The sequence below is a fragment of the Salvelinus fontinalis genome, chromosome 13 (genome assembly GCF_029448725.1).
Source record: "Salvelinus fontinalis isolate EN_2023a chromosome 13, ASM2944872v1, whole genome shotgun sequence".
NCBI classification, from domain to species: Eukaryota; Metazoa; Chordata; class Actinopteri; order Salmoniformes; family Salmonidae; genus Salvelinus; species Salvelinus fontinalis.
The window spans coordinates 28,126,414-28,151,656 of record NC_074677.1 but is presented as its reverse complement, the minus strand read 5'-3'; the positions used below and the strand labels follow the sequence as shown (position 1 = coordinate 28,151,656).

The 25,243-nt window shown below is 42.3% G+C and overlaps 1 protein-coding gene across 4 annotated transcripts in view; it reads right to left on the bottom strand.

Annotated features, from left to right (window-relative positions):
- LOC129868350 (histone-lysine N-methyltransferase, H3 lysine-36 specific-like) overlaps nucleotides 1-12,041 on the bottom strand; it is a 29,294-nt gene extending 17,253 nt beyond the window's left edge. The window contains exons 1-16 of one of the 4 annotated variants that reach the window (XM_055942261.1): nucleotides 11,954-12,041; nucleotides 9,768-10,594; nucleotides 7,968-8,109; nucleotides 7,566-7,738; nucleotides 5,415-7,449; nucleotides 5,072-5,184; nucleotides 4,729-4,984; nucleotides 4,454-4,542; nucleotides 4,282-4,327; nucleotides 3,895-4,097; nucleotides 3,560-3,697; nucleotides 3,273-3,396; nucleotides 2,129-2,329; nucleotides 1,647-1,826; nucleotides 1,307-1,463; nucleotides 773-978 (exon numbers count right to left, since the gene is read on the bottom strand). In XM_055942261.1, coding sequence (XP_055798236.1) covers nucleotides 773-978; nucleotides 1,307-1,463; nucleotides 1,647-1,826; nucleotides 2,129-2,329; nucleotides 3,273-3,396; nucleotides 3,560-3,697; nucleotides 3,895-4,097; nucleotides 4,282-4,327; nucleotides 4,454-4,542; nucleotides 4,729-4,984; nucleotides 5,072-5,184; nucleotides 5,415-7,449; nucleotides 7,566-7,738; nucleotides 7,968-8,109; nucleotides 9,768-10,577 — 4,873 coding nt within the window. In that variant the 5' untranslated portion in view covers nucleotides 10,578-10,594; nucleotides 11,954-12,041. Of the gene's footprint in view, nucleotides 1-772; nucleotides 979-1,306; nucleotides 1,464-1,646; nucleotides 1,827-2,128; nucleotides 2,330-3,272; nucleotides 3,397-3,559; nucleotides 3,698-3,894; nucleotides 4,098-4,281; nucleotides 4,328-4,453; nucleotides 4,543-4,728; nucleotides 4,985-5,071; nucleotides 5,185-5,414; nucleotides 7,450-7,565; nucleotides 7,739-7,967; nucleotides 8,110-9,767; nucleotides 10,595-11,269; nucleotides 11,678-11,953 lie in introns of those variants that run through there. The other 3 variants (XM_055942259.1, XM_055942260.1, XM_055942262.1) reach the window with 3 other exon arrangements.
- Nucleotides 12,042-25,243: the final 13,202 nt, after the last annotated feature.

Here is a 25,243-nt window from a genome sequence, read left to right as displayed (position 1 = left end):
AACTATTGGAATCCAGACGTAAAAATAACCGATAATGGCACAAGATGGAGGGAATGTTGGAACATAACTAATGAGATTACAGTTAACAAAAATGTACTCTTAATCCAATATAAATGAATGTATAGAATGTATTATACAAGAGACAAAATTCACAAATTCTACAGCACAACAGCAGAGTTGTCTGAAGTGTAACACTAACGATGACTCAATAATCCATGCCTACTGGGAATGTTATAAAGTCCAAAAGTTATGGGTGGAGTTAGATAGTTGCCTGTCAGAACTATTACAATGTAAATTCACTTTGAATCCGTCTGTCTGTATATTTCAAGACATGGCATATGAGGGCGCAGTGAGATACCCGATGGGTTGGACGATACTTTTCTCCTCAATCAAAAACTGGAAATCAACCAATCTTCCGTCGTTAACGCAATGGAAAGTTCAAATGCTTTATTATCTAAAAATGTAAATTGCGTGGGCGAGGGAGAGAAACAAAATGGTGCATTTTGAGACCATGTGGCGTAGAGTGATGGGGGCGCTGGAGATGGGGGTGTGTGCTAGTGGGTCTGTGCAGGTATTATGTAGTTGATGTTTGTATGATGTTGTAGTTTGTATGTGTATGTTTTATATTGTTTATAAAATATAAAATAAGTTTCCTTTTAGTTGAAACTCTATATAAACTATATTCGACTACCTCAATTATTTTAAAAGTTGGTATTTTTTTTTAAACTACAAAATACAACTATTTTCTGCCCAGGTCTGTTGGTGTGAATACCTTTCTTGTAGATGGCGTCTACACCCTTCCCCATCTTCTCCTTGTTGTTGGTGTCTACGTCCATGTAGGGGAAGACTCGGGCCTGGTAGGTCCACAGGTAGTCGTTGGAGCCAAAGAAGTGCACAGGGAACTCTCCTACATTGTGCCTCATACGTAAGATGTTCTCCGGAATGTTCTTGGGATGGCTGACCTCCGCAGGCCACCACCTAGACAGAGGATAGGAAGGGAAAAGACGATATGAATAAGAAAAGAAAATGGGTCACGGCCCATGGCAGAAAGACCCTACCATTTTGCAACCACTGCCATATTGTGAATAGAAATGCAGGTGCATTTTGGTTCTCAGTACCTTGGTTGTTTAGTAATGTCAGAACACTTCAGAGTTAGGATATTTTAGCATGGGGAATGTGGTTAAGGCAGGGGAGGACTTTTACTAATACACTGGATGCCAATCTGCTTCTGCTTTAGCCAACTTGCTGTTGTTTTACCAAACCAATGCTGAGCCAGTAAGGTTGGTACCCAGGCAGCTGTACTAACCTGTATCGGCCCACTTTGACCCACAGGATGTCCTTATAGTGGGGCTTCTTCCCGGCCAGGCAGTCGTTGCAGAACCAACTGCCCTCGGGCATGTCGATGTTCAGACACTCCTGGTGGAAGGCAGCAGGACACGACTCACAGCACAGCAGACTGCCCCCTGGAGCATGGGAGAAGAATAACAGTTTGGCTACTGAACTGGTTTACGGTCTGGGCTCTAGTGTTTAAGAACGCTGATTACGTTCTGCGAAAATTGGACACTGATCATGTAATGTACATGACATAATAGCGTACCTATGCATATCTGACTCTAACAACACAACATATGTGGAAGCCGGCGTACCTTCGGAGCAGACAAAGCACCAGCTGACATTGACGTGTTCATGGTTGCGGAAACCCCTGCGGGGGGTGAAGTGGTTGGGACACAGGAAGCTGTTGTTGGCTAGGACCACACTGCCCGCTGCCATGCAGTAGTCATTGGCATGGTACGCCACAGGGCAGCGCACACAGCGCGTCAGACGACCTACAGGACACACAACACAGGGGAAACGGGCAGAATGAGCTGTTAGTTAGAATATCTGGTATACATTTACTTCCCACAGCTCACTTCAATTAGTTTGTCTTTCTATCATGCTGTTGAAATAAACTGAATTGCTGTGCAAAAATGTAAATTATTTTAGCACAAACGTGTGCAAAAATTGTTCTATTTATTAACTCCAACATCATAATTTCTCCTGTGGAATTAGCAATATACCGGGATTTCAATTGAGCAGAATTGCATAAAACAAAGCTAAACTGTGCTGGGTTAAGCAGAGCAGCACCCACCTTTGGCGACGGAGGGGTTGACAGGGTTGGTTATGAAGCAGGACAGACAGACGTGGAGAGAGCAGCGGAAACCCAGGTGCAGGGGGGCAGTGGGAGCGTGGTTAGCTATACACTCTCCATGGTAGAACTTCCCACACACTGGGATCATACAGCGCATCACGTCCTCCCCGGGCTTCTTACACGCAAAACAGGTGTGGAGACCTAGCAACAAACACATCAGCTTTAATCAATGGATTTGCTTTTACTAGCCAGAGAGAATTATGGATGCTACGATGAGAGGATGACAGGGTAGAATCAGCAAAATAGCGTCTGAAACAATCAGAGAGAACACTTATAACTCTATGTGCAACTAATAATAGTCTTTCCATAATTTTGTCTGAGCAGTAATGGAGCTTAAAAACATGACACTAGCTAGGCTTCCATTGAATTGGCGACAGATTTTCATACAAATATTCTAAAATCCGCATAAAAACAATATGCGCATTTTCCCAGTAGAGATGTGTTTCCATCAAATTGTTGCAGATAAAACTTGTTGCAGATAAAAGGCTGTGCGTGATGACGTAGTGCACATAAAAATAGCTTCTGCGGTTAAATTCCCATGTACCGAATAACAAATACAAGTTCAAATGGATTTCCATCGCATTTTCAACTCTACGCACGTATAGCCTACATGATGAGATTATTATGGACAAAAGAGCAAGATTATTTTTATTTGTCAAATGGCAGCCAAGTATTGATGATCATGTCACCAGAATAAGACCGTCAATATTTATTGGAAAGGAGCATCAAGATCATCACCTTGCACCTCATCTCCCTGTGACGTTTAAGTCCACACAACATGTCATCGTGTGACTCCAAGTTTACTTCGATAAGATGGTTATTATATCAATACTTGTGCATTAAAAGCATTTCCACTGACATTTCTCACATAAATCATTTTACAGACACAAAACATTCCCACCTTTTTTGCCGCATTTTGTTTTGTCAACATTTGAACATTTAACTGAAAAATGTTCTGTTTCCATCAGACCTGTAATGACATTTTTTATCCGACATGAACTTTACTCCCATAAAAAGGTTGGATGGAAACCTGGTTAATGAGTATAGAGTGGTTGTGTTTTTAAGGAATATGTGCTTGACCCACCAGACTTGCACTCCTGGCAGACGAACTTCCCTATAGGAGGGTCTGTGAGGCCGATACACTGGAGGTGGAAGGCCCCACAACACTGGCCCTCACACAGCAGCAGCTCCCCAGTCTTCTCACACACCTACCATATAGTCCATAAACATTTAGACAACATTACAACAACATTTACACAACTATCTGAAACAATGAGTAAAGAGCAAATGCAGTCAGTCCATAATCACATATTGCACATTAAAACAACACAAGGTAACCACTCCTACATTGGTGATGCGAGGCCTACTCACCTGACACACATTCTCTTTCAATGAGGCAGCGCCCCCTCTGTCCCCTATGATCTTCTTATTGGGGGAGAGTGGGCCATCGCACAGTGAAGACTCCTCCCTCATGGATGAAAAGCTGTCATCCAAACTGGATGTAAAACCCTGAGGAGCAAAGAAGAGGAAAATCAGCAGCAGAGTTCAAACACTGTAACACGATTCCACGTAGAAACATTTTTTAAATTTATTTTCATTATTAGATCATTATTAAGTAATGTCTATTTTACCATGTACTTTCTATGTTATTATCGGGTCAAACATGGACCATAAAATAGAGCTTGAGATTTGACCTATTGTCTGACCTCTGGGTCTAGGGTATCCCTCCCATCGTTATGAAGATCAGTTTCCTCACTGGGGGGCTTGGTGACGTCACAGTCTGACCCCTTCTCCAGGCTGCTCTGGGTTAGGGGGCAGGGTGCAGGGGTGCAGGGTGTAAACGTGGAGGGTGCAGGGGTAGGTGTGGTAGGTTGCTTGATCTTTGATTTAGAAAAGAGTTGTCCAGAGCCTGGGAACAAAAACAGTCAAGTCAACTTTGGCCCCAAGACCAATCAGCCCTTTGAATTGACAATCATTAAGTAAACAACAGCAGTATGACAAAGAATTGTGATAAACAGTGTAAAAGTGAAAAAGACTCTTAAAAAGTGTGTAATATGGGCAGTTTGAGGGAGATCCTTCCTGTGTAGACTGACCTGAAGGAAGAGGATGACTTGATAAGATGGTCTTCAGGGACTTGACCTGTAATAGATAATTAACCAGTCAACCTGTTTTAAGGCCTTCATTACTGTGAAGATAAATGGAACCATCAGATACAAAAAAAATCCTTATTGAACAAAGCACAACCATTCCCTAACACCTCCATACCCTCTTCTTTGGAATTGTGGTAGCCTCCATAATCTTCGGAGTTGGTTTCCTCTGTCTCTTACGGATGGTTTCCAAGTAAGGAACGTCACCTGCCACAAGACAACAGTGTTACTATGGACCTTTACACACATCTGGGATAATGACTACTACTACAGAGGAGTAATGTAATAAAAACAGCAATTACTTGGTTTCACGGCACATTGCATTTTGAAAACATTTAGTAATTTTTTGCAATCCAACCAAAGTATACATTTTATATATAAATAGTTTCTCACCAACATTCTTTGTCAGACCGTCACTCAGCAGCGAATGGTCTGCTTCAGGAGGTGGGGTTAGAGTATCTATGGACAGGATAGGTGCATCCTGAGGGGGAGTATTCTGTATTGGGGGAGGGGCTTGTCCAGTGGGGGTCTTGGATCGTTCGTCTGGGGGCAGAGTTTGTATTTCAGGAACTGGGTTCAGAGGGGCGTGGTCATGTGTGGTTTTCCCTGATGGTAGGGGATCTGGTTTGTTGCTGTTGGAATGTGCCACCTGGAATAACATGAAGAGGGTATAGAGCTGGGATCATAATACAAAACCCTGAAAATCCAAGAGATGCAATATGTTTGAGTGAGCTACCTTTCCCAAAGACTGGAGGGGCTTTTTCTGTTTCTTCCTTGTGCAGATTATCTGACTGTACTCTTCTGTCCATTCTATGAGTCTTTTGCTTGGTTTTCGAATTCGTTTATGTGCTGTGGAGGATAAGTGTGCAAAACGTATGACTAGTGTACACCACACATGTTAAATCATTACATGTCATGATCTACAGAAGTTCATGGCCCTGCATCGAACACTTTTACTTCATAGCTGTTGATATTTTCATTATGGTATGACTTCAGAAGCAAAGTTAATGCATTGACCAGTAATTATCTCCTTTAGGATACCCTTCTGTAAAACCAAGGAAATAACAAAAACCCTTTACCTGTGGGAGCCTCCTGGCCTTCCCCAGTACATTGTGTAGTGTTTGCAGAAATTGTGGCAGTGATAGTCTGCTCGTCCAATGCTGTCTTTGGCTGAAAGGACACTGATGGTTCTGCACCACCCTGCTCCAAAGGCACCATGTTCTGTAGTCTCTCATTCGTTAGCCTACTGCAGCCCTCCCCCACCCCCCCTAATGTCTCTAAATCCTGGTCAAACTTCTCCCAAGAATTGCTCGGAAGGTGGTGCAAGGCTTCTATCCCAAGGTAGCCAGGTCCAGGAGACCTCTTACCAAAAGGCACTTTTCCATTCGGTTTCTTTTTAGTCTCGGACGAGCCTCTGTTTTTGGCTAGCCTTTTCACGACCTGGTTTGTGCTGCCTTCAAGTTGTGGGATTTCTACCTTCAGAGTAGATTTGGGTTTGGGCTTGGCCTTGGTTTTGCTCTTGCCTTGTTGACTTTTACTGAGACTCGGGCCTTGACCGAGTGACTCCTCTCCCAGTAAGGGTGGAATCACGGAAGGCTCCTCTTTTACATGAGCACTAGGTGGTCCGATTTCCAGCTCCAAGGGAGTTCCATCTTTCTCCCTGGTATCGTGCATGTCCTTCAGCAGCATGAGGAAAGTACTGAACTTGTAGTTAGTGTCTGGTTTAAAAGACACAGGTTTCCCATCACCCTCACTTGATTCCAGGGACTTGAAAGATAACTCTTTAATGTCTTTGAAGGCGTCCATGGGAGAGAAGCATGGCAAGGAACAGGAGGACATGTCAGACACACAGTTATTTTTCTTTGCCTTCCCAGATGTCAGAGGTATAAAGTCCACAGGCATCTGGGATATCAAGAAGCCCTCATCTTCAGTCTTAACCTCTGCTTCAAAGTCCTTCGACCTGGTGAACTTTGAGGAGGACTGATTATCGTTGTCAACCTTTAAAAGTTTTTCCTCTGTATAACAGTCTGTTTTGGTCTCTGGTTTATCAGAAGGAGTGTTTGTGGAAGATGACACCTCCTCCTCTGTCTTGTTGATAGGAAGGAAACAGCCAGGCTTTGGGCTGGAGAACAGATTCTGTTTCCGCACTGCTAACTCCATAGCTTTAAGAGCTCTGGTCATCAGGCGGTTGCTAGCAGGCAGATGTGCAGGCTGCTTGCCCAGGGCCTTCGACTCATCAGGAGGCTTGTGCACACTTGAGACTGGAGGCTTCAACTGATCAACAGGACGTTCTTTGACTGTTACACTATACCCTGGAGTCTTCGACTGATCACCAGTAATATCTTTGAATGTTGCATTGGACACTGGAGTCTTCAACTGATCAGCAGGGTGTTCTTTGACTATTACGCTGGACACTGGAGTCTTCGACTGATCAATAGAGCATTCCTTGATGGCCGCACTGGACGCTTGAGTCTTTCTGTTGACAGCAGCTGCAGTTTGAGTCTTTTTCTTGCAGGGGCCCTTGCTGAAGGCACTGTGGTTAGATAAGGAGGCGGTAGTGTTGAGACGCCTGTCTTTTCCTGGTTTGCTGAACCACAGGCGACTGTGTCCTTCAGGCTGCTTCTTCACCTCTTTTACTACTGGAACTGAGGGCTGAGTCTGAGCATGCTTGGATTGACGCTCAAGTGCTTTAGGACACAAAATATTGGGGATAGAGTCAAGGTCCGAATACGGACATTCTTTTATGTCCCCCTCTGGCTTGTTAGTGCTGTCAAATGTTGTTTTGGTGTTCAAGCACTCATTTTTAGCTTTAAACGCTTTACTTGGCTTCTTTTTGCTTTGAGGCTTCTTGGAAGTGCTTACTTTTGTTGGGGAATGTTTACTGTGTGGTGACAGAGATCCATATGTTAAGTTGCTTGGTGCAAGGGGTATACAGTTGGATGGATTGGAAGGGGGAGTTGGAAGGGCCTTGCCCTCTTTTTCTGATCTGGACCCATCATAGAGGGTTGTATCTATGGAGTCAGGTATAGAGACATCTGTTTTGGGTCGCTCTGGGAGGACAGATTCTGCTTCAGCCACACTGGTTTTCCAAGATGCATTAAACCTCTTGGGTATCTATGAAGGCAAATAAAGCTTTTCTGTAATCACAAATGTTTGTATTTTTAGGTACATTCAGGTAAAACATGATTCATTATTGTCCAACATATACAAAAGCTGTGCCACATATTTACAATGTATTTATAGTCTTCGTCCCTTTGCCTTCCTCTCTTGCGCAGCAAGGGGAGCTGTTCGAACTCAAAGCCTCCATGAAATGTGTGTATAGCTTTCCCTGTGACCCAGGCCAGTTCCACAGGCGGCCCAAAGGTCCTGATGTGGTACAGCCGACAAGGCCTGTCACTGGGCTCTGCAGCATCATCACACAGGGGCAAAGGACCAAGGCCACTAGGTATTAGTGTTTGTAGATTTTCTATTAATTTAACCTTTATCACAGATATAACATATATTTTGCAAGAGCAAGATATGACAAGTGGATTGCGAAACACAAGACTTCCATGGTAGTGCAAATCTGTTCAACAAGATCAACTCAAACCAAACAACGGCTTGTTAAAATAATATCCAGGACCAAGGCCTACCTTTCATTTTGTGATAGGTTCCCTGTAGTGGGTCAACAGTCACCTCACAAGGCCACCAGGGTCTTCGGTTGAACTTTGCCCATATAACTTCACCTTCTAAAAACTTTACAGGTGGTAAGGACTTCTTCTTTGGGCTGCCCATCTGTTGACAGACACCAAATAAGACAATATTTAAATTACTTCAAGTCATGTTTCAAAACAATTCATGTTATGTATTACATTACTATATCAGAATGTACATGCTCTTTCACATATGCAAATATGTCTGTAAAAATTTGGTCAAAATCTTTATCTTCAAACATATACAAGCATTCCAATATTTTCCAAGACTATACGTTGACGAGTGGCCAGGACCACAGTCATTTAACATCTACAACCAATCTGGTTGGTATTGAGGTAAATTAGGTTTTCACTCAATTAAATCCATAGCAGAGTTCTTTGGAGGAAGGATTGTTGACATACAGTATATTTTATATTTGTATCTTAAAGCATAATTAAGACATAATTAATAGAAGTTAGAATATTTGTGACATTTTAGCCTTAGCCAAATGTATGGTGTCATATGAAGCTTTACCGCTTTCTCTGTAATATGTGTAGTATTTTGATTTCAATAACACTTGTCTTACATTCATTTATGAATTTTGAAAATATTAAACTTTTGAGTTGGCAAACAAATATAAAAATATATTGTTGAACATAAAAAACTCTACAGGCATTGAAAGTTCCAGAGTGGGATTTCTTCTACTTTTAGTTATGATCCAATTTGTAAGCATTACCAACACAGTGAATGTGAAAATGGATTTAAAATATTCACCCTCTGCTCATGAATTGCAGGATGTGCAACGATACAAGGAGGGCTGTGGTTACATTACCTACTATGCCAATTTCTCTCTATAAAATGGGCCATAACTTTAAAACTAGCAGAAATTCCACTCTAGAACTTTGAAATGCCCATAGAATATATTATGTTCAACAATATATCAAAAAATGTGCCAAATCAAATATGGTTTATTTTCAATATTCATGTTTATATGTTTCAATATTCATAAATTAATGTAATAAATGTTTTCTTTAAATCAAAATACTACTCATATTACAGAGCAAGCCGTAAAGCTTCATATGACACCATTTTTTGCTTTGTAGCACCTACAGATGAAACATTAAGGAGTCTGAAAAGGAGGCCTGGGCCTATGCTTTTAGATACAAATGTCAAATATATGTCAAGAATCCTTCCTCTAAAGAACCCTTCTATGGATAAAATTTTGTGAAATCCCCAAAATCATGCTCATTTTTAGTTCTAGTTTTGCGAGGAATGCCCCTAACCTTGTATCAACTGATCATGCAAACATCCCAGAGACTAAACAAAGCTCTGGATATGGACTGACTAATGACGTTTCTCTGTGCACATCTTTTATTGATTGCAAAAGGAAAAACTATTGACTATAATTTACCATGAGATGCTGGCGTATACTGAGCCAAACAGCAACTGAATGACATGGATCCTCTCCAGCTACAGTAGGAGGAGCTTATCGATTATAGAGGAAGTGATCTTGCTTGACCTTTCTGGCTAATTAACCAGAATTTAGGCCTCTCACTATCTTCATTAACATTTCACATATAATTAAAACCCATAAGCTTGACAATTTATGTTGCACAGTAAAACAGGTGGTCTGGACTGACAAGGAAGTACCCAGGCCAGAACTGTAACATGTTACAGGATTTAAATACGAGGGCTGTTTGGTACTGTATGATGTTGCTGTGAATAGCCATGTTATGTAAAAGCTCAGTAGTAGGACTTGCCATTGCAGGCCCAGAGGGGCTATTCCCAAGAGAGAGAGGCTCACAGTCACTCCCCCAGTCCTCGTCTGACCCATCGTGTGCTGTAAATGGGGGGACACCAGGGGACTGCAAGCCTTTACCCACAGAGAGCCCTGGCTCTGGTATATTTTTAACCTTCAAGTTTAAAAGTCCAGGAAGAGGTTCAGGTGACTTTCCAACTTTTCTCCCTCTGTCTGTCAGAGGCAACGCTATATCCTCATCATCCTCTGCATTATCATCATCATTCTCATCATCAAACAAAGTGGACTCAAAGTGCAGATAGCCATTTGCAAAGGGGCTGTTGCTATCCAGTGAGAAAGCTGGACTGGGTGGGTCAGAGAAGCAACAGTCACTCTTCTTCTCCACACTAAGATTAGTCTTACTATTGTCTGTGTCTCTGCTGCCTGGCTGTGTAGCTGTGAGGGCCAAGGAATTTCCGATGTCAGTTTTCCCAACAGCATTCCGGGTATGCGAGTCTTCCCTGGAGCCCTGGGAGGCCCTCTCCCCGACTCCAGGTAGGACCAGGTCTGGGTGGCTGACCATGGTGGTCAGGTGCTGTAGCCTTCTCAGAGGGCTGTAGGAGGAAGATAGGTCCTTGATGAACCCATAGGTGGATGTAGATTTCGGGGCAGGGGCGGTGGACAGCTGCATGGCACGTGGAGGGTCTAGTCTTGAATTGTGGTTATGGTGCTTTGAGCAGGGGGAGACAGGGTCATTGGGGGCAGAGGTCAATGTTGGGTCAGAGCAGCAGGCCTGAGCATCTTTGATGGGCAGTTCATAGGGCTGACTCATGCTGCCATGTCTCCACCCTAAACATAAAAGTAAAACAGAAATAGGTTTAAAAAAGTGATAGCAACTTTAATTGGATGGATTTTCAATTATTGATCACATACATTTTGTTGTCTATAATTATAGTCTATTTATTGTAAGCTATCAAAGAGCATGGCAACAAAAATATGATAAAAGTTATTACTGAGCTTCATTATCTATTAAAGTGTGACATAGTTATCTTGCCCCACCTCAAAAAAAAGATGAAGAATGAAACTAGGTATCAGGCAGCCATAATATCGTCATCATTCCACCCCGCCAAGAACGTGGAATCGTGGCAACCTACTGCACGTTTGGAAGGCCAACGGTCATGTTCAAATTAGACCAGCATAACTGAAATGACACGCTGTCCTTCCCAGCGTCAACGAAGGGTTAAATTGATTTCAAAAGGCTGATGTAGAAATCGCGAATGCCCATGAATAAAATGGACAGCTCTTGACAGCGCCTGCCGCCTGTGCATCAACTCTGTGTGCCATGGCTCACGAGGCACCATAGATAGTGCATAGCTGGCACGCTACAATACAGTATGGACACACAAGTTCACACAGCCACACATTCGTACAGACTTAACATCGACCGATGTCTACTGTACATACACAATCACGGAATGTTAAACAAAAAAAGCGGATGTCAATGATATGCCGCAATAATCTTACCATTGAAATGTCCGTCACCGCAAAAACAACTGTCAACCCTTTAATTTATATAATTAAATGTGCTGTTTTCCAATTTTGTGAAATCGGATAAGGAGAATCCCAGTAGCAGCAATACTAGGCCAGGATCCTGTGGACATACACTGTCTCTACTTGCGATAGCTGTTACTCCACCGGCGGCCCCTTCAAAAGATAAATATATGCATGCATTTCACTTACTGAGAGAACCACCCCTTTACAGCAACATATCATAGTGTGCTATAAGTTTCTAATTCCTTGTTACCACATATTCAATGCATATTCTAATAAATTATTACTATTTCCTAGCTGTCGACCTGCCCCTTGCAGCCCCTGACTGCCCGTGTCTGTCTGTGAGAGCGGACCAATCGTCACTGCCTCCCAACCCCCAGCATGAAGTATTTCTGAGGCTTTGAGTGCCACCAAAAATCCTAAAGATATGTGGGATGGAGAAAAGACGCAGATATTCCTCTCTACTGGTCCAATCCTCGATGAATTATCACATTAATTTCTAATTACTGTCATTCACATGTATCACTAATGACATGCGTGCCATTTGCTCAACTTGTGCCAACAATGGCATAATATCATACCCCAAATGGAAACCCCCTGCGCTTTTTAAATTAAAGGATTATGTCTTCATGTATATGCATTCTAATATGGCTATACCCGGAAAACAGATGGCTTCCTTTCCTTTAGACGAGTTGCAAAGCCTTATTTCCTCTGCTCACCGGGTCCTTCAAAATGGAGTCTGTTCACAAAAAAACAGGCCACAAAGTGTTAAAATATGCTCGATATAAAGTTGACATCAAAGCGCACAAAATGTAACCGCAATTACGCACACGTTTCCAATCAATCCAAAACATTCCAAAGCCTCAATGCAAAGCTGCATTAATTACACACCTTCGAAGAAACTACATTCCACAATAATATTTAGTCTAAGCTATTTAGTGTATATGCTATAATATGACAGGTTACAGAAGACTCACGACGGGCAACTGTAACTGGTGTGTGTAGGGGGACAGTGTGCCACAATGCTAATTTCCATAATGAATCCATCTTGCCCTGAACATCAAAATATGGTTTCACGTATTGGCTTATTTGCTTGATTAACAGTTCTGTATTTTGAAAAGGCGAGATATGTCTTCACACTCTCAATAAGATGAATATGCGATATTTTTCGTCGAGTGGAAAAACTGAAGCCTACGGAAGAACTGCGCTGCCTGCTCAGCCTCGCTCGCATGAGCCTGGTGGGAGAGGGCCTGCAGTGCACCGCAAACACACAGTCAAAACAGCGCCCCGACAGATCAAACACATTCATGCGTCTCCAAGCCCTAATAAACCCATCTTTCTTTCGTTTTTAGACAGATTTGTAACGAGAAAAATATCATAACATGATTTAAAGCCTCTCTATTTACATATCCGTCAAGAAATCGAGTTGAAGTAAACTGTTGAATCATTATCTTGCTATACAGTATGTGAAGTGTGTTCCTCTACGCTGTGCTCTGTCTGTGCAGTTCGTAATGTCCGCAGTCAGTCAGAACAGAAAAACAATGGTGGTTAGAGACATCAGCACTTCAGTTGCACAATACTCAGCTATATGTACCACTCTATTCTTATCTCCTTTTACACAACATGCTTACCTGTCATGCCTGGTTTATAGACCTGTGCTCCTCCATCTTTACCCAAGCTGTGTTTTCACTATTCACCCCTACAATGTGGACCCTTAGGAGTATCTTACCTGTACACAAGTCTCCATCATGTCTTCTTGTGGCAGAGTGATTGACAAGCCCATTATAAAGTCTGTCACTGTCCATTAGTCTACTTAATGACAGCTCAATGTTGTCACTTATGTTAATGGCTCTGTCCATGACATGACTATAATGTATTTCAGTCATTTGTCAGTCATCATACTCATACTTTATTTGGTAACACTTTACTTGAATGAAGTCTCTGTCAAAAAAGCTACATTACACTGTTAAGCCTATAACACGGTTATAACACTGCCATTTGTTATAAACAGTAGTCAGCTTATGATTTATGATGACATATGCCATGATCAGCTAATTGGCTAGGTTTTAAATGACCCAACTGGCTTAGCTAATTAACGTTGTCATGACCTTGAATTATATATATAATGTATTTTTACAACAGTGTTATGTAGCCCTTATGATTGAAAGTTTATGTAAAGTTTAATTATCTGTTCAATACACTACTAAGAGTATAGAAAACTGTAATTGGCCCATTGATAATTTGAGGTCAGTGGGTCAATCAGATCTAACCCTACACGACCTCTAACCCTACAGTTATTGGTGGTGAATACAAAAAACCCTGGAAACTAAGTCACTAACCCTGGAAACTAAACAACTAAGTCATGATGCATTGATTATACATAATACAACTTCATGATTGTGTGACTGTAATTGTGTAACAGCAAATTATAACTTTTTATAGTACTTGCTGGTTAATTTGGGTTTTGTCCTCTGAGGATGGTGACAGTCAACCCTTCAAATCCACTGTAACACTATCACCACAATGAAGATGCCACACCCCTCCCTACCCACCATTACCTTCAAATCAAATCAAACCAACCTGCTTATGAGTTATGACTCATCTGGCAAAAAAACAGAAACTGTCCTTATTACAAATAAATTAGATGTCTCAGAGGAGTGACAGTTTCTATTTCTGTCATCTCATCTATCACATTGCTACTAGTGTCTTCGAACGAAACAACCTCTCTCCTGAATAAGAATGAGTGCTTCAGCTAAGCCATTGGAGCATAATACCATACAGTGTTCCTCAAGCAGACACATATTCAGGTGGGGAAGGAAGAGGGCAGAACCACCAAAACTACAGTAACATGTTTTAGTGTGTTGAAATCAAATCACAATGATCACGATGCATGCATTGCATTATAATTGTTGTCTGTTTGTGCGGTGGATGCAGCAGTGAGTTAAAGCCCTGGTTGGTATACTCACAGGCTCGCGCCAGGCTCTGTTGTTGGAAGCCAGAGAGAGAGAGAGAGGAGGGAAGAAGGGTGGAGGGAGGGCGGCTGTTTCCCGCGGCCCTGGGAACAGGAACTAGGCTGCCCCTTAGTGGCACGCCATTCCTCCCCCCCACCCACCTGCAGCATTATGTATGAGACAGGAGCCAATTGGCTCAGAGGATATGCAGCTGGACATGGCTACACCCACTTATTAAAGATGTTCGAATCAAGAGGGCCTAAGAAAGCCCTACAACTCCAAGTCTTAAATATTTAAACATCCAGTGCAATATAATGAATCTTTAGATAAGATAATTTAAAAAACGTGTTTGCACTTTATGTTGGTTTACATAGAAAGCACTATATTTTCTCTCTAGAACGTGTTTACAGTAAATAACACTATTATAATACGATTTCAACTACATTGACAAATACAACCTCTCTCTGTGCACCCCAAAACAGAAACAGACTCTAGAAGAACTGGCATACTGTACTTGTATGGCGTTTGTATGGCATATAATTCAGGTCACAAAAAAATTATTTAATTCTCAAGTGTGGTGGCCAAATGTCCCAGACGTTCATTCGGTTGTCCCTAGTTAACTCAGCCACAAAATCAAAATGGACTATATCATGAAAAATTCATGAACAAAAAAAAGTGCTTTCTGGTCTTAATTTAAGGCTAGGATTATCCATAACGTTAGCAGTGTGGTTTAGGCTTGGGTTAATGTAAGGGTTAGGTTTAAAATCCGATTTTAAGAAGATAAATTATAGAAATGGGCGGGATTTTGCCATAACTATGACTTTGTAGCTGTAGTAAAGATGGTCTATTATATTGACAAGATAGTCAAGTAACCGCTCTGACAATGGAAATACATGTTCTGAAAAACGGAATGCAGGTGGGAGGAGGCGAGATCAGGTGGGAACATTCTAGCCAATGAGAGGGCAGATACGTGTGAAATGGCCATAGAGATAGATAGAGGACTCTTCTTTCTATCTGTGCCATTATAATGTATGTGACTGAATGGGCAGCGCCATTGAGGCTATCTCCATTTTAAAGTAGTCCATTTTCTTATTATTATTCAATGGCCCAACTCATAGGAATCCCCAGCCAGTTGACTACTTTAAAATGGTGTAAGCCCTCAATTAGTATATTTACATGCACACTAATTATTCAATATTAAACTAATTATGGCAGTAGGCCGAGTATGGAAATAGTAATGTAAACACCTTACTCTGCTTATCTTAATCGGTGTAAGGTCAAAATTGAAGTAAGCATACACCGATTAAAACATCTGGTTTTCTGAGCAAGCTTTTGAATGATTAGGAAATATAAACAGTTTAATCTCATCCCAGCTGTGTATTTGATCTGCACATGTGCCAGCACCAATAGCGCAAGCCTCGCTCTTATGCGTAAGTAAGTATGTGTCTTACAAATAGTTTTCACATACAAACTTTATATGTCCAAAATCCCAAGTTGTGCAGCGGTCTAAGGCACTGCATCTCAGTGCAAGAGGTGTCACTACAGTCCCTGGTTCGAATCCAGACTGTATTACATCTGGCCGTGATTGGGAGTCCCATAGGGCGGCGCACAATTGGCCCAGCATCGTCCGGGATAGGCTGTCATTGAAAATAAGAATTTGTTCTTAACTGACTTGACTAGTTAAAAAAAAAAAAAAAAAAAAACTCAGAATCAAATACGTTTCACAAAAATAACATGGTCACTGTGGTAGAATGCTTATTTTTGATTGCCAATTTTCTGCATTAACAAAAGTCCCATCACTTAGCCTGATTTCAGAGGTGTCCATCAGTAGAGGTTGGTTGGCGGAGCTATATGTGGACCGGCTCATTGTAATGGCTGGAATGTATTAATGGAACGGAATCAAACTTGATTTCCATATGTTTGATGTGTTTGATGCCATTCTATCGATTCCATTCCAGCCATTACAATGAGCCTGTCCTCCTATAACTCTTTCCACCAGCATCCTCTGGTGTCCATGTAAACAGGATTATTTGGGAAATCGTTCTTCTTGCAAAGCATGTAAACATTTTAAACTATTATAGTAATCTGACTATCCACCATAATTATATTTTTGTGTGCATGTAACCATGCTTATTGGCAATATCCATGCAAACATCTGTCATATGCATGATGAGTCCTCTATCTATCTCTATGAAAACAAGCACACTGATGGAAAGTTCTTTTTTCAAAGTTGCCGAAATGCCACGTGCATCCACTTATATCGGGTATTTGTAACAACTTAACCATTACAAAACTCCTATTTTATCCAATAAGCCTCTTAGCAAATTAGCAATTACATTTTTTGTTGACAAAATTCGACACTCTCGTTAACTTAACGTAGCAGGCATAGAAAGACTCTCTCATTGACCTCCATACAAATTCCTCACTTAGTGGGCTTATTTTCGGTGGAGATTTTGGGCAGTGAAACATCTCGCTTCGCCTCTTCTTCTCTGGCTGTACAGACGACTCTACCGGGCCTGCTGCCAACAGGCGCCACTGCACAACTCACTACTTACTCCACCTAGTGGTCACATATAAGTTTGACCTCTGCCACCCAAAGCGACTTTTATTGTTTCAGTAGGCTGTAATAGGTTCTACAAGGGATGTATAGATATGGCTTTGTTCAGTAAAAACAAAAGCATTCAATATGATATTATACATTAGCATAATGAATGTAAAGATAATTAGACGTACAGTAATGGTAAATGTTTAGACATTTAAAATATAATTTCCCGATTAACCATTAACATTGACCTACAGCAGAAGTATGTTGAATCTTGGGCCTTCACTGAAAACATTTAAATAAAAAGCAATACAATACATAGGCCTACTAAACTCAGCAAAAAAAGAAACATCCCTTTTTCAGGACCCTGTCTTTCAAAGATAACTCGTAAACATCCAAATAACTTCACAGATCTTATTTGTAAAGGGTTTAAACACTGTTTCCCATGCTTGTTCAATGAACCATAAACAATTAATGAACATGCATCTGTGGAACGGTCGTTAAGACACTAACAGCTTACAGACGGTAGGCAATTAAGGTCACAGTTATGAAAACTTAGGACACTAAATAGGCCTTTCTACTGACTCAGAAAAACACCAAAAGAAAGATGCCCAGAGTCCTTGCTCATCTGCGTGAACGTGCCTTAGGCATGCTGCAAGGAGTCATGAGGACTGCAGATGTGGCCAGGGCAATAAATTGCAATGTCCGTACTGTGAGACGCCTAAGACAGGGAGACAGGACGGACAGTTGATCGTCCTCGCAGTGGCAGACCATGTGTAACAACACCTGCACAGGATCGGTACATCCGAACATCACACCTGTGGGACAGGTACAGGATGGCAACAACAACTACCCGAGTTACACCAGGAACGCACAATCCCTCCATCAGTGCTCAGACTGTCCGCAATAGGCTGAGAGAGGCTGGACTGAGGGCTTCTTGGCCTGTTGTAAGGCAGGTCCTCACCAGACATCACCGGCAACAATGTTGCCTATGGGCACAAACCCACCGTCGCTGGACCAGACAGGACCGGCAGAAAGTGCTCTTCACTCACGAGTCGCGGTTTTGTCTCACCAGGGGGGATGGTCAGATTCGTGTTTATTGTAGAAGGAATGAGTGAGGCCTGTACTCTGGAGCGGTATCGATTTGGAGGTGGAGGGTCCGTCATGGTCTGGGGCGGTGTGTCACAGCTTCATCGGACTGAGCTTGTTCCATCATTGCAGGCAATCTTAACTCTGTGCGTTACAGGGAAGACATCCTCCTCCCTCATGTGGTACCCTTCCTGCAGGCTCATCCTGACATGACCCTCCAACATGACAATGCCACCAGCCATACTGCTCGTTCTGTGCATGATTTCCTGCAAGACAGGAATGTCAGTGTTCTGCCATGGCCTATCGAAGAGCCCGGATCTCAATCCCATTGAGCACGTCTGGGACCTGTTGGATCGGAGGGTGAGGGCTTGGGCCATTCCTCCCAGAAATGTCCGGGAACTTACTGTCACGCCCTGACCGTAGAGATCCTTTTTATGTCTCTATTTTGGTTGGTCAGGGCGTGAGTTTGGGTGGGCATTCTATGTCTAGTGTTCTATGTTGTCTATTTCTTTGTGTTTGGCTGTGTGTGGTTCTCAATCAGAGGCAGCTGTCTATCGTTGTCTCTGATTGAGAACCATATTTAGGTAGCCATTTTTCCCACTTTGAGTTGTGGGTGATTATTTTCTGTTTAGTGTTTGTCGTCACCTTTCAGAACTGTTCGTTTGTCGTGTTGTTGTTTTGTTAGTGTTCATATTTATTAAAGAAACGTATTTATGAATACTTACCACGCTGCACCTTGGTCCTCTTTTCCTTCTCCAGACGACAATCGTTACACTTACAGGTGCCTTGGTGGAAGAGTGGGGTAAAATCTCACAGCAAGAACTGGCAAATCTGGTGCAGTCCATGAGGAGATGCACTGCAGTACTTAATGCAGCTGGTGGCCACACCAGATACTGACTGTTACTTTTGATTTTGTCCCCCCCTTCTGTTAATCACATGTCCGTGGAACTTGCTCAGTTTATGTCTCAGTTGTTGCATCTTATTATGTACATACAAATATTTGCACATGTTAAGTTTGCTGAAAATAAATCCAGTTGACAGTGAGAGGAAGTTTCTTTTTTTGATGAGTTTAGAATGTTTTTACTTTGAAATAAACCTGTGGTGACATGATTCTACCACCAAGGGGCAGCACATCTTTCATGTATTTATTGTCACATGGACAAGTACAGTGAAATGTAAAGATAGATAACCCAACAATGCAGTAATCATGGTAAACCATATTGAATCCAGATATGTGTAACACCTGTGTTATGTCTTATGTGTAATAATGCAATTTAACATTGTAACAAATGAATACAATTTAGAATACATATCTATTTTACATGTAGATTGATTAGAATAGGAAATTATAGATCTCACATCAGGAATTGTTTGAATAAGGCCCCATTGAATTCCTCAATTCACAAATGACAGAAACATCATTTCCAACAGGACAATATCTGAGAGTTTAAACTTTCCATCATTAGGCACTGAATAGCAGCTATAGCCTTAACCTTTGTACCGACTGGGGTGATAATTGGGTGTGTGTAGGCATGTATGCATAATTATGTATGTGTGTGTATGCTTATTTGTGTTTTTGTACGTTCATATGTGTGTATGTATGTGTGTGTGTGTGTGTGTAGGGGGGGGGGGGGGTGAGATCCCTCGCTGATTAAGTTTTAGGCGTCTCTGTCACTATCTCACAAAGGAGAGTTTCCGGAGGCCCACGCTATCCTCCTCTCCCTCCCGGAACTCAGTATGTGGAATACTCTTCCTGTTGTTTTAAATTCCGCTCCACTCCCCCGCTGCTTCCACCCCCGACCTTTCACCTCCCCGATCTCAGCTGTCAGCTGTCCTTGCCGGTGACAGCTCTCTCCTCTTTCTCTCCGTCTATCTCTCTATCCCATTCTGTTTCTATTACGCTCTCTATCTTTCTCTATTGCTCTCTCTCTCGCTATTGCCCTATTATTCTACCCATCTCTCCACACAGAGAACCTTGATTTACAAAGGTAGTTTCATGTAAACTGGGATTTGGGGACTGATTTGATTGCATCATGGTGAATTCATAGAGAACATGATGAGTGAAAGGAACGTATGGACCCTCTCCCATCAAATCTGTTGACAGGACTCAAGTAACATGCCTCTGACCCATTCATTCCTACATATCCCAATGGGCACAGTATTACGCACAGCTGATAAATTAACTGTAATGTGAGGAACTGCAGTTTGTTGTGGCAGTCTCGAAAACAAATAATACACTGTCTGTGTTTGTAGCCCACATGCGGATAGCCCATGTTGAAATTCTTCAGGAGTTATGCTGCTCAATCGCTTGCTGTTAAACTTCTTATGGCTGGGGGCAGTATTGAGTAGCTTGGATGAATAAGGTGCCCAGAGTAAACTGCCTGCTACTCAGTCCCAGAAGCTAAGATATGCATATTATTAGTATATATGGATAGGAAACACTCTGAAGTTTCTAAAACTGTTTGAATGATGTCTGTGAGTATAACAGAACTCATATGGCAGGCAAAAACCTGAGAAAAAATCCAACCAGGAAGTGGGAAATCTGAGGTTTGTAGGTTTGCCTATCCAATATACAGTGTCTATGGGGTCATATTGCACTTCCTAAGGCTTCCACTAGATGTCAACAGTCTTTAGAACCTTGTTTGATGCTTCTACTGTGAAGGAGGGGGGAATGAGGGCTCTTTGAGTCAGGGGTCTGGCAGAGTGCCATGAGCTGACCACACGCGTTCATGTGAGAGTTAGCTTGCGTTCCATTGCATTTCTGAAGACAAAGGAATTCTCCGGTTGAAACATGATTGGAGATTTATGATAAAAACATCCTAAAGATTGATTCTATACATCGTTTGACAAGTTTCTACGGACTGTAACGGAACTTTTGGACTTTTCGTCTGCTTGCGCCTCATGAATTTGGATTACTGGGCTAAACGCGCGAACAAAAAGGAGGTATTTGGACATAAATTATGTACTTTATTGAACAAATCAAACATTTATTGTGGAACTGGGATTCCTGGGAGTGCATTCTGACGAAGATCAAAGGTCAGTTCATATTTATAACGCTATTTCTGACTTCTGTTGACTCCAACATGGTTTTGGTGTCTGAGCGCTGTACTCAGATTATTACATGGTTTGCTTTTTCCGTTAAAAATAATTGAAATCTGACACAGCGGTTGCATTAAGGAGAAGTATATCTCTAATTCTGTGCATAACACTTGTATCTTATATTAAAGTTTTTGATAACTAATTCTGTAAATTGATGTGGCTCTCTGCAAAATCACCGGATGTTTTGGAAGCAAAACATTACTGAACGTAACGCGTCAATGTAAACTGAGATTTTTGGATATATGCACTTTATCGAACAAAACATACATGTATTGTGTAACATGAAGTCCTATGAGTGTCATCTGATGAACATCATCAAAGGTTAGTGATTAATTTTATCTCTATTTCAGCTTTTTTAACTCCTCTCTTTGGCTGGAAAAATGGCTGTGTTTTTCTGTGACTAGATACTGACCTAACATAATCGTTTGGTGTGCTTTCGTCGTAAAGCCTTTTTGAAATTGGACACTGTGGTGGGATTAACAACACGTTTATCTCTAAAATGGTGTGAAATACTTGTATGTTTGAGGAATTTTAATTATGAGATTTCTGTTGTTTGAATTTGGCGCCCTGCACTTTCACTGGCTGTTGTCAAATCAATCCCGTTAACGGGATCTTAGCCGATCTCAGCCATAAGAGGTTAACCAGATTGCTTTTAACTTTCTCCTGTAGGTACGTTAACACCCTTAAGGGGAGGTAAGGGCATCTCCTATACAGTAGCTGTTAGGTGCCTCCTAAGAAGAGGTAGGTGCAGCAGTCAGGAGCAGGAGAGCAAGGAATTTCCAGTGGCACAGTCGTTTATTATAAAGTCCCAACCCAGCAACAACAGGTGGGGAAACACACCCCAAGAATGTCACCACACATAGGGAAAATCACGAAACACACGGAGGAGAAACCTCTACTCCTGATACAGTACCAACGGTACAACGACTGTGAGAAAAAAAAACTGTGGCGCAAACATTCACCCCTAACAGAGCAAACACAGCAAATAATCCCGCACAAAGACTAGCAGGCAGAAGAGGTTAATAAACCCCCCGAAATGAACTAATAGGACACAGGTGTAAACAAAAACAGACAGACACAAACGAAAAGGAAAGATGGATCGGTGGCAGCTAGTAGGCCGGCGACAACGACCGCCGAGCACCGCCCGAACATGGAGAGGAGCCACCTTCGGTGGAAGTCGTGACAGTAGCTGTGTGTAACGGTTTCTCTCCTCCTCTTCGTCTGAAGAGGAGGAGTAGTGATCAGACCAAAATGCAGCGGGTTTTGAAAACATAATGATTTATTAAACAACGAAGACGAACACGAAAAAACACTTGGAATGATTACAAAATAACAAAACGAACGTAGACAGACCTGAACTAGAGAACTTACATATAACACGAAGAACGCACAAACAGGTACTTACTACAAACAAAACGCTACAGTCCCGTGTGGTACGAACATACATACAGTCACGGAAGACAACCATCCACAAACAAACAGTGAAACCAGCCTACCTTAATATGGTTCTCAATCAGAGGAAACGTCAAACACCTGCCTCTAATTGAGAACCATATCAGGCAACACATTAAACCCAACATAGAAACACAACATAGAATGCCCACCCCAACTCACGCCCTGACCAACTAAACACATACAAAACAACAGAAAACAGGTCAGGAACGTGACACTGTGTTTGCAAAATGACATGCACTATTTATGGGGATAACAGAGGGGGATCTGAGCACTCCATCAATTCCATTGGTACTATATAGTCTAAATGCACTTTTTCAGATTTATATTCAAAATCTGTCTAAAACAATATTCAAAGCTTGTAGTTTTAAACAATGGTAATAGACTGGGATGGACAGGACACAACAACTTACTTATGGAATGAATAATTACAATAAAACAAGAAGGGATTTGATATTACACTGTTGTTTTTTCATAATTGTAAAATAAACTAGATCAATCATCATCTTTGGGATTTTGAAAAATGACGTTTTTACATCAGCAAAAAGTTAGAAGTGATAACGCCCTCGGCTGAATCACTAGCCAGATATGTTTTTAAAGACTGCCTTAAACATCCTCTCTGCCTTTCTCAGAGCTCTCCACTCTCTCCATACACATGCATTGAGCATATCTCTAACTTGAGAACAAGGCACCAAAAAACCTAGTGTTTGATATGAGTGTCCGGATGAATCCGTCCTAGCTACTTCCACACCAAATATCTTAGGAAACCATAAAAAACATGTCACTTCAATTACTATTTTCTCTCCAACCCAAGGTTTGGGCCCTTCCACACCCCCCCCCCCACACACACTCACTCACACATTAAAATAGAGTGAAAAGAAGAGGAAATCTTGAGTGGCTTTGAAAAGAGCGATTGGGAGAAGCCTCTTGTGCCGGGAGAAAGGGAAGATGTGAATAACAAGCATTGGGAAACAGCAGCCGACACAAAGTGGACTGGAGTAGCCATTCTCTCTGCCCGGGTTGAGTCTCCTCAAGGGGGGGCCGGGGTCTTCAGGAGCCCGAGACCTGCGTTTAATGAGAAATTCCAGGGGATTTAGAGGGGAGCAGAGGTCTTCATTTTCTCACTGCGCACATGGCCCCCAATACCGGGAGGTGCAGGCTCCTTTTGAGGGGCTCTGGGCCCTAAAGGAGGGGAGCCTCTATTCAGAGAGCTGGGGGCCTGCTGGATTATGTATATGAGCTGTGTCTCATAGGGCCACAGCCTGCCACATTGCTGAAGGAACCTGTGTAGGCGAGGGGAGAGGGGGCTGTGCCTGCGTTGCCTACCGCAGCTGCATGCGTTGTGATGGTGAGAGCCCAGCGCTGGCCCTGGGGGCCCCTGACTGAGAGGCCCCTACAGTTGGCCTCTTGGCTCGGAATCCGAACCAGCAGGCTGGACATTGTGCCGGATCTTTGCTGTGGACCGACTCGGACCCTTCACAAACAAACCCCACTGGGCTGCTGACGGCTGCATGGCTGGGCCTGGAGCTGGAGACAGTGTCCCGCCAGGACCCTGCTCCTCAGGACCCCAGAGAGAAGGCCAGGGCTGGCCTACATGGGGCCCGTCCAGTCCAAACCGCCTGTCAGGCCTAGAGCACAAAGCACAGTGAGGGGCTATGCCAGAAGAATTTTCTCCACTCTTTCACCGTGGACAGGGATGCCTCTGAATTAACAGTAGAGAGTTTAGCTAGGGGTGCTTTACATTGATCAGGCACAAAAAGAGAGTTGATAAGATGTTGAAAATCAAACCTTTATGATAAAAATGTTAGAATACAATATTTTCGGCCTATACAGTTCTCCCAAAGGCATTTATGTTTACATGTATACTCATGGCTCTATTCAATCAGACCCGCTTTAGCCGACATCCACACAGAGGTTGTTTTGGCGGTGTCGGAGGTGGAACAAGTGGCTCCTGGCATTATACCTAAAGCAGACATTGCCATTGGCTGCATGGAGTTGCATGAACAGATATCCCATGCAGCCTTGTTTACAAGTTCAAACACTGGAATGTGAGATGTAATCTACACCTTGATTAGGCTGATGGAAATACAAATTATTTTGTTCAATGATTTTTCAATTTGAGCGTGATTTTTCTACATAGCACTTTCTCGTTCTGAACTTCAAACTCAAGTGGGGCGGGTGTGGCTTTGTGATAGTGATCGCAAGAGCAGCTGCTCACCGATTTGACGGCTTCAACGCTGTTCCACCTCTGACACTGCCAAAACATCCTCTATACGCGTGACTGCTATCGCCGGTTAATGCTTGATCTGATTGAATATAGGCCTTAGACCTAACACACAGACTCAGTCATTTTACTTTTAGCCATGGAATGTACAATTTATGGAATTGGAATTGACCCCAACTCTGATTAGCTTCATAAACTCTGAAATAAACTGTCTCTTTAGCAGACACTCTTTTACTGCTGTTTCCTCAGTGACCAGCACAAAAGCGTATGGCGTCTCTGAGACCAAGGTGTCCTCCACAGAGCAGTCAGCCTTCAACGAGTCTATTACCACCCACACCAAGACGAGAAAACCCAAATCTCAATCTGGAGCCAGACAAAGGCACAGATACAGACCGAGCACTATGCTATCTCTCTCTGGTAAAACAATAAACATCCTATTTATTTACAGGATACATTATACCATTGGGTACAAATAAAGAGATTTGCACTAAGAGGTCCTTCTTCTAGAAACCCATAGTCTAATTAATTGTTTTATTAAGGAGGGAGAGAAAAAGGTTTTGGCCTCCTTTCCTTTCGCTTGTTTCCAGTCA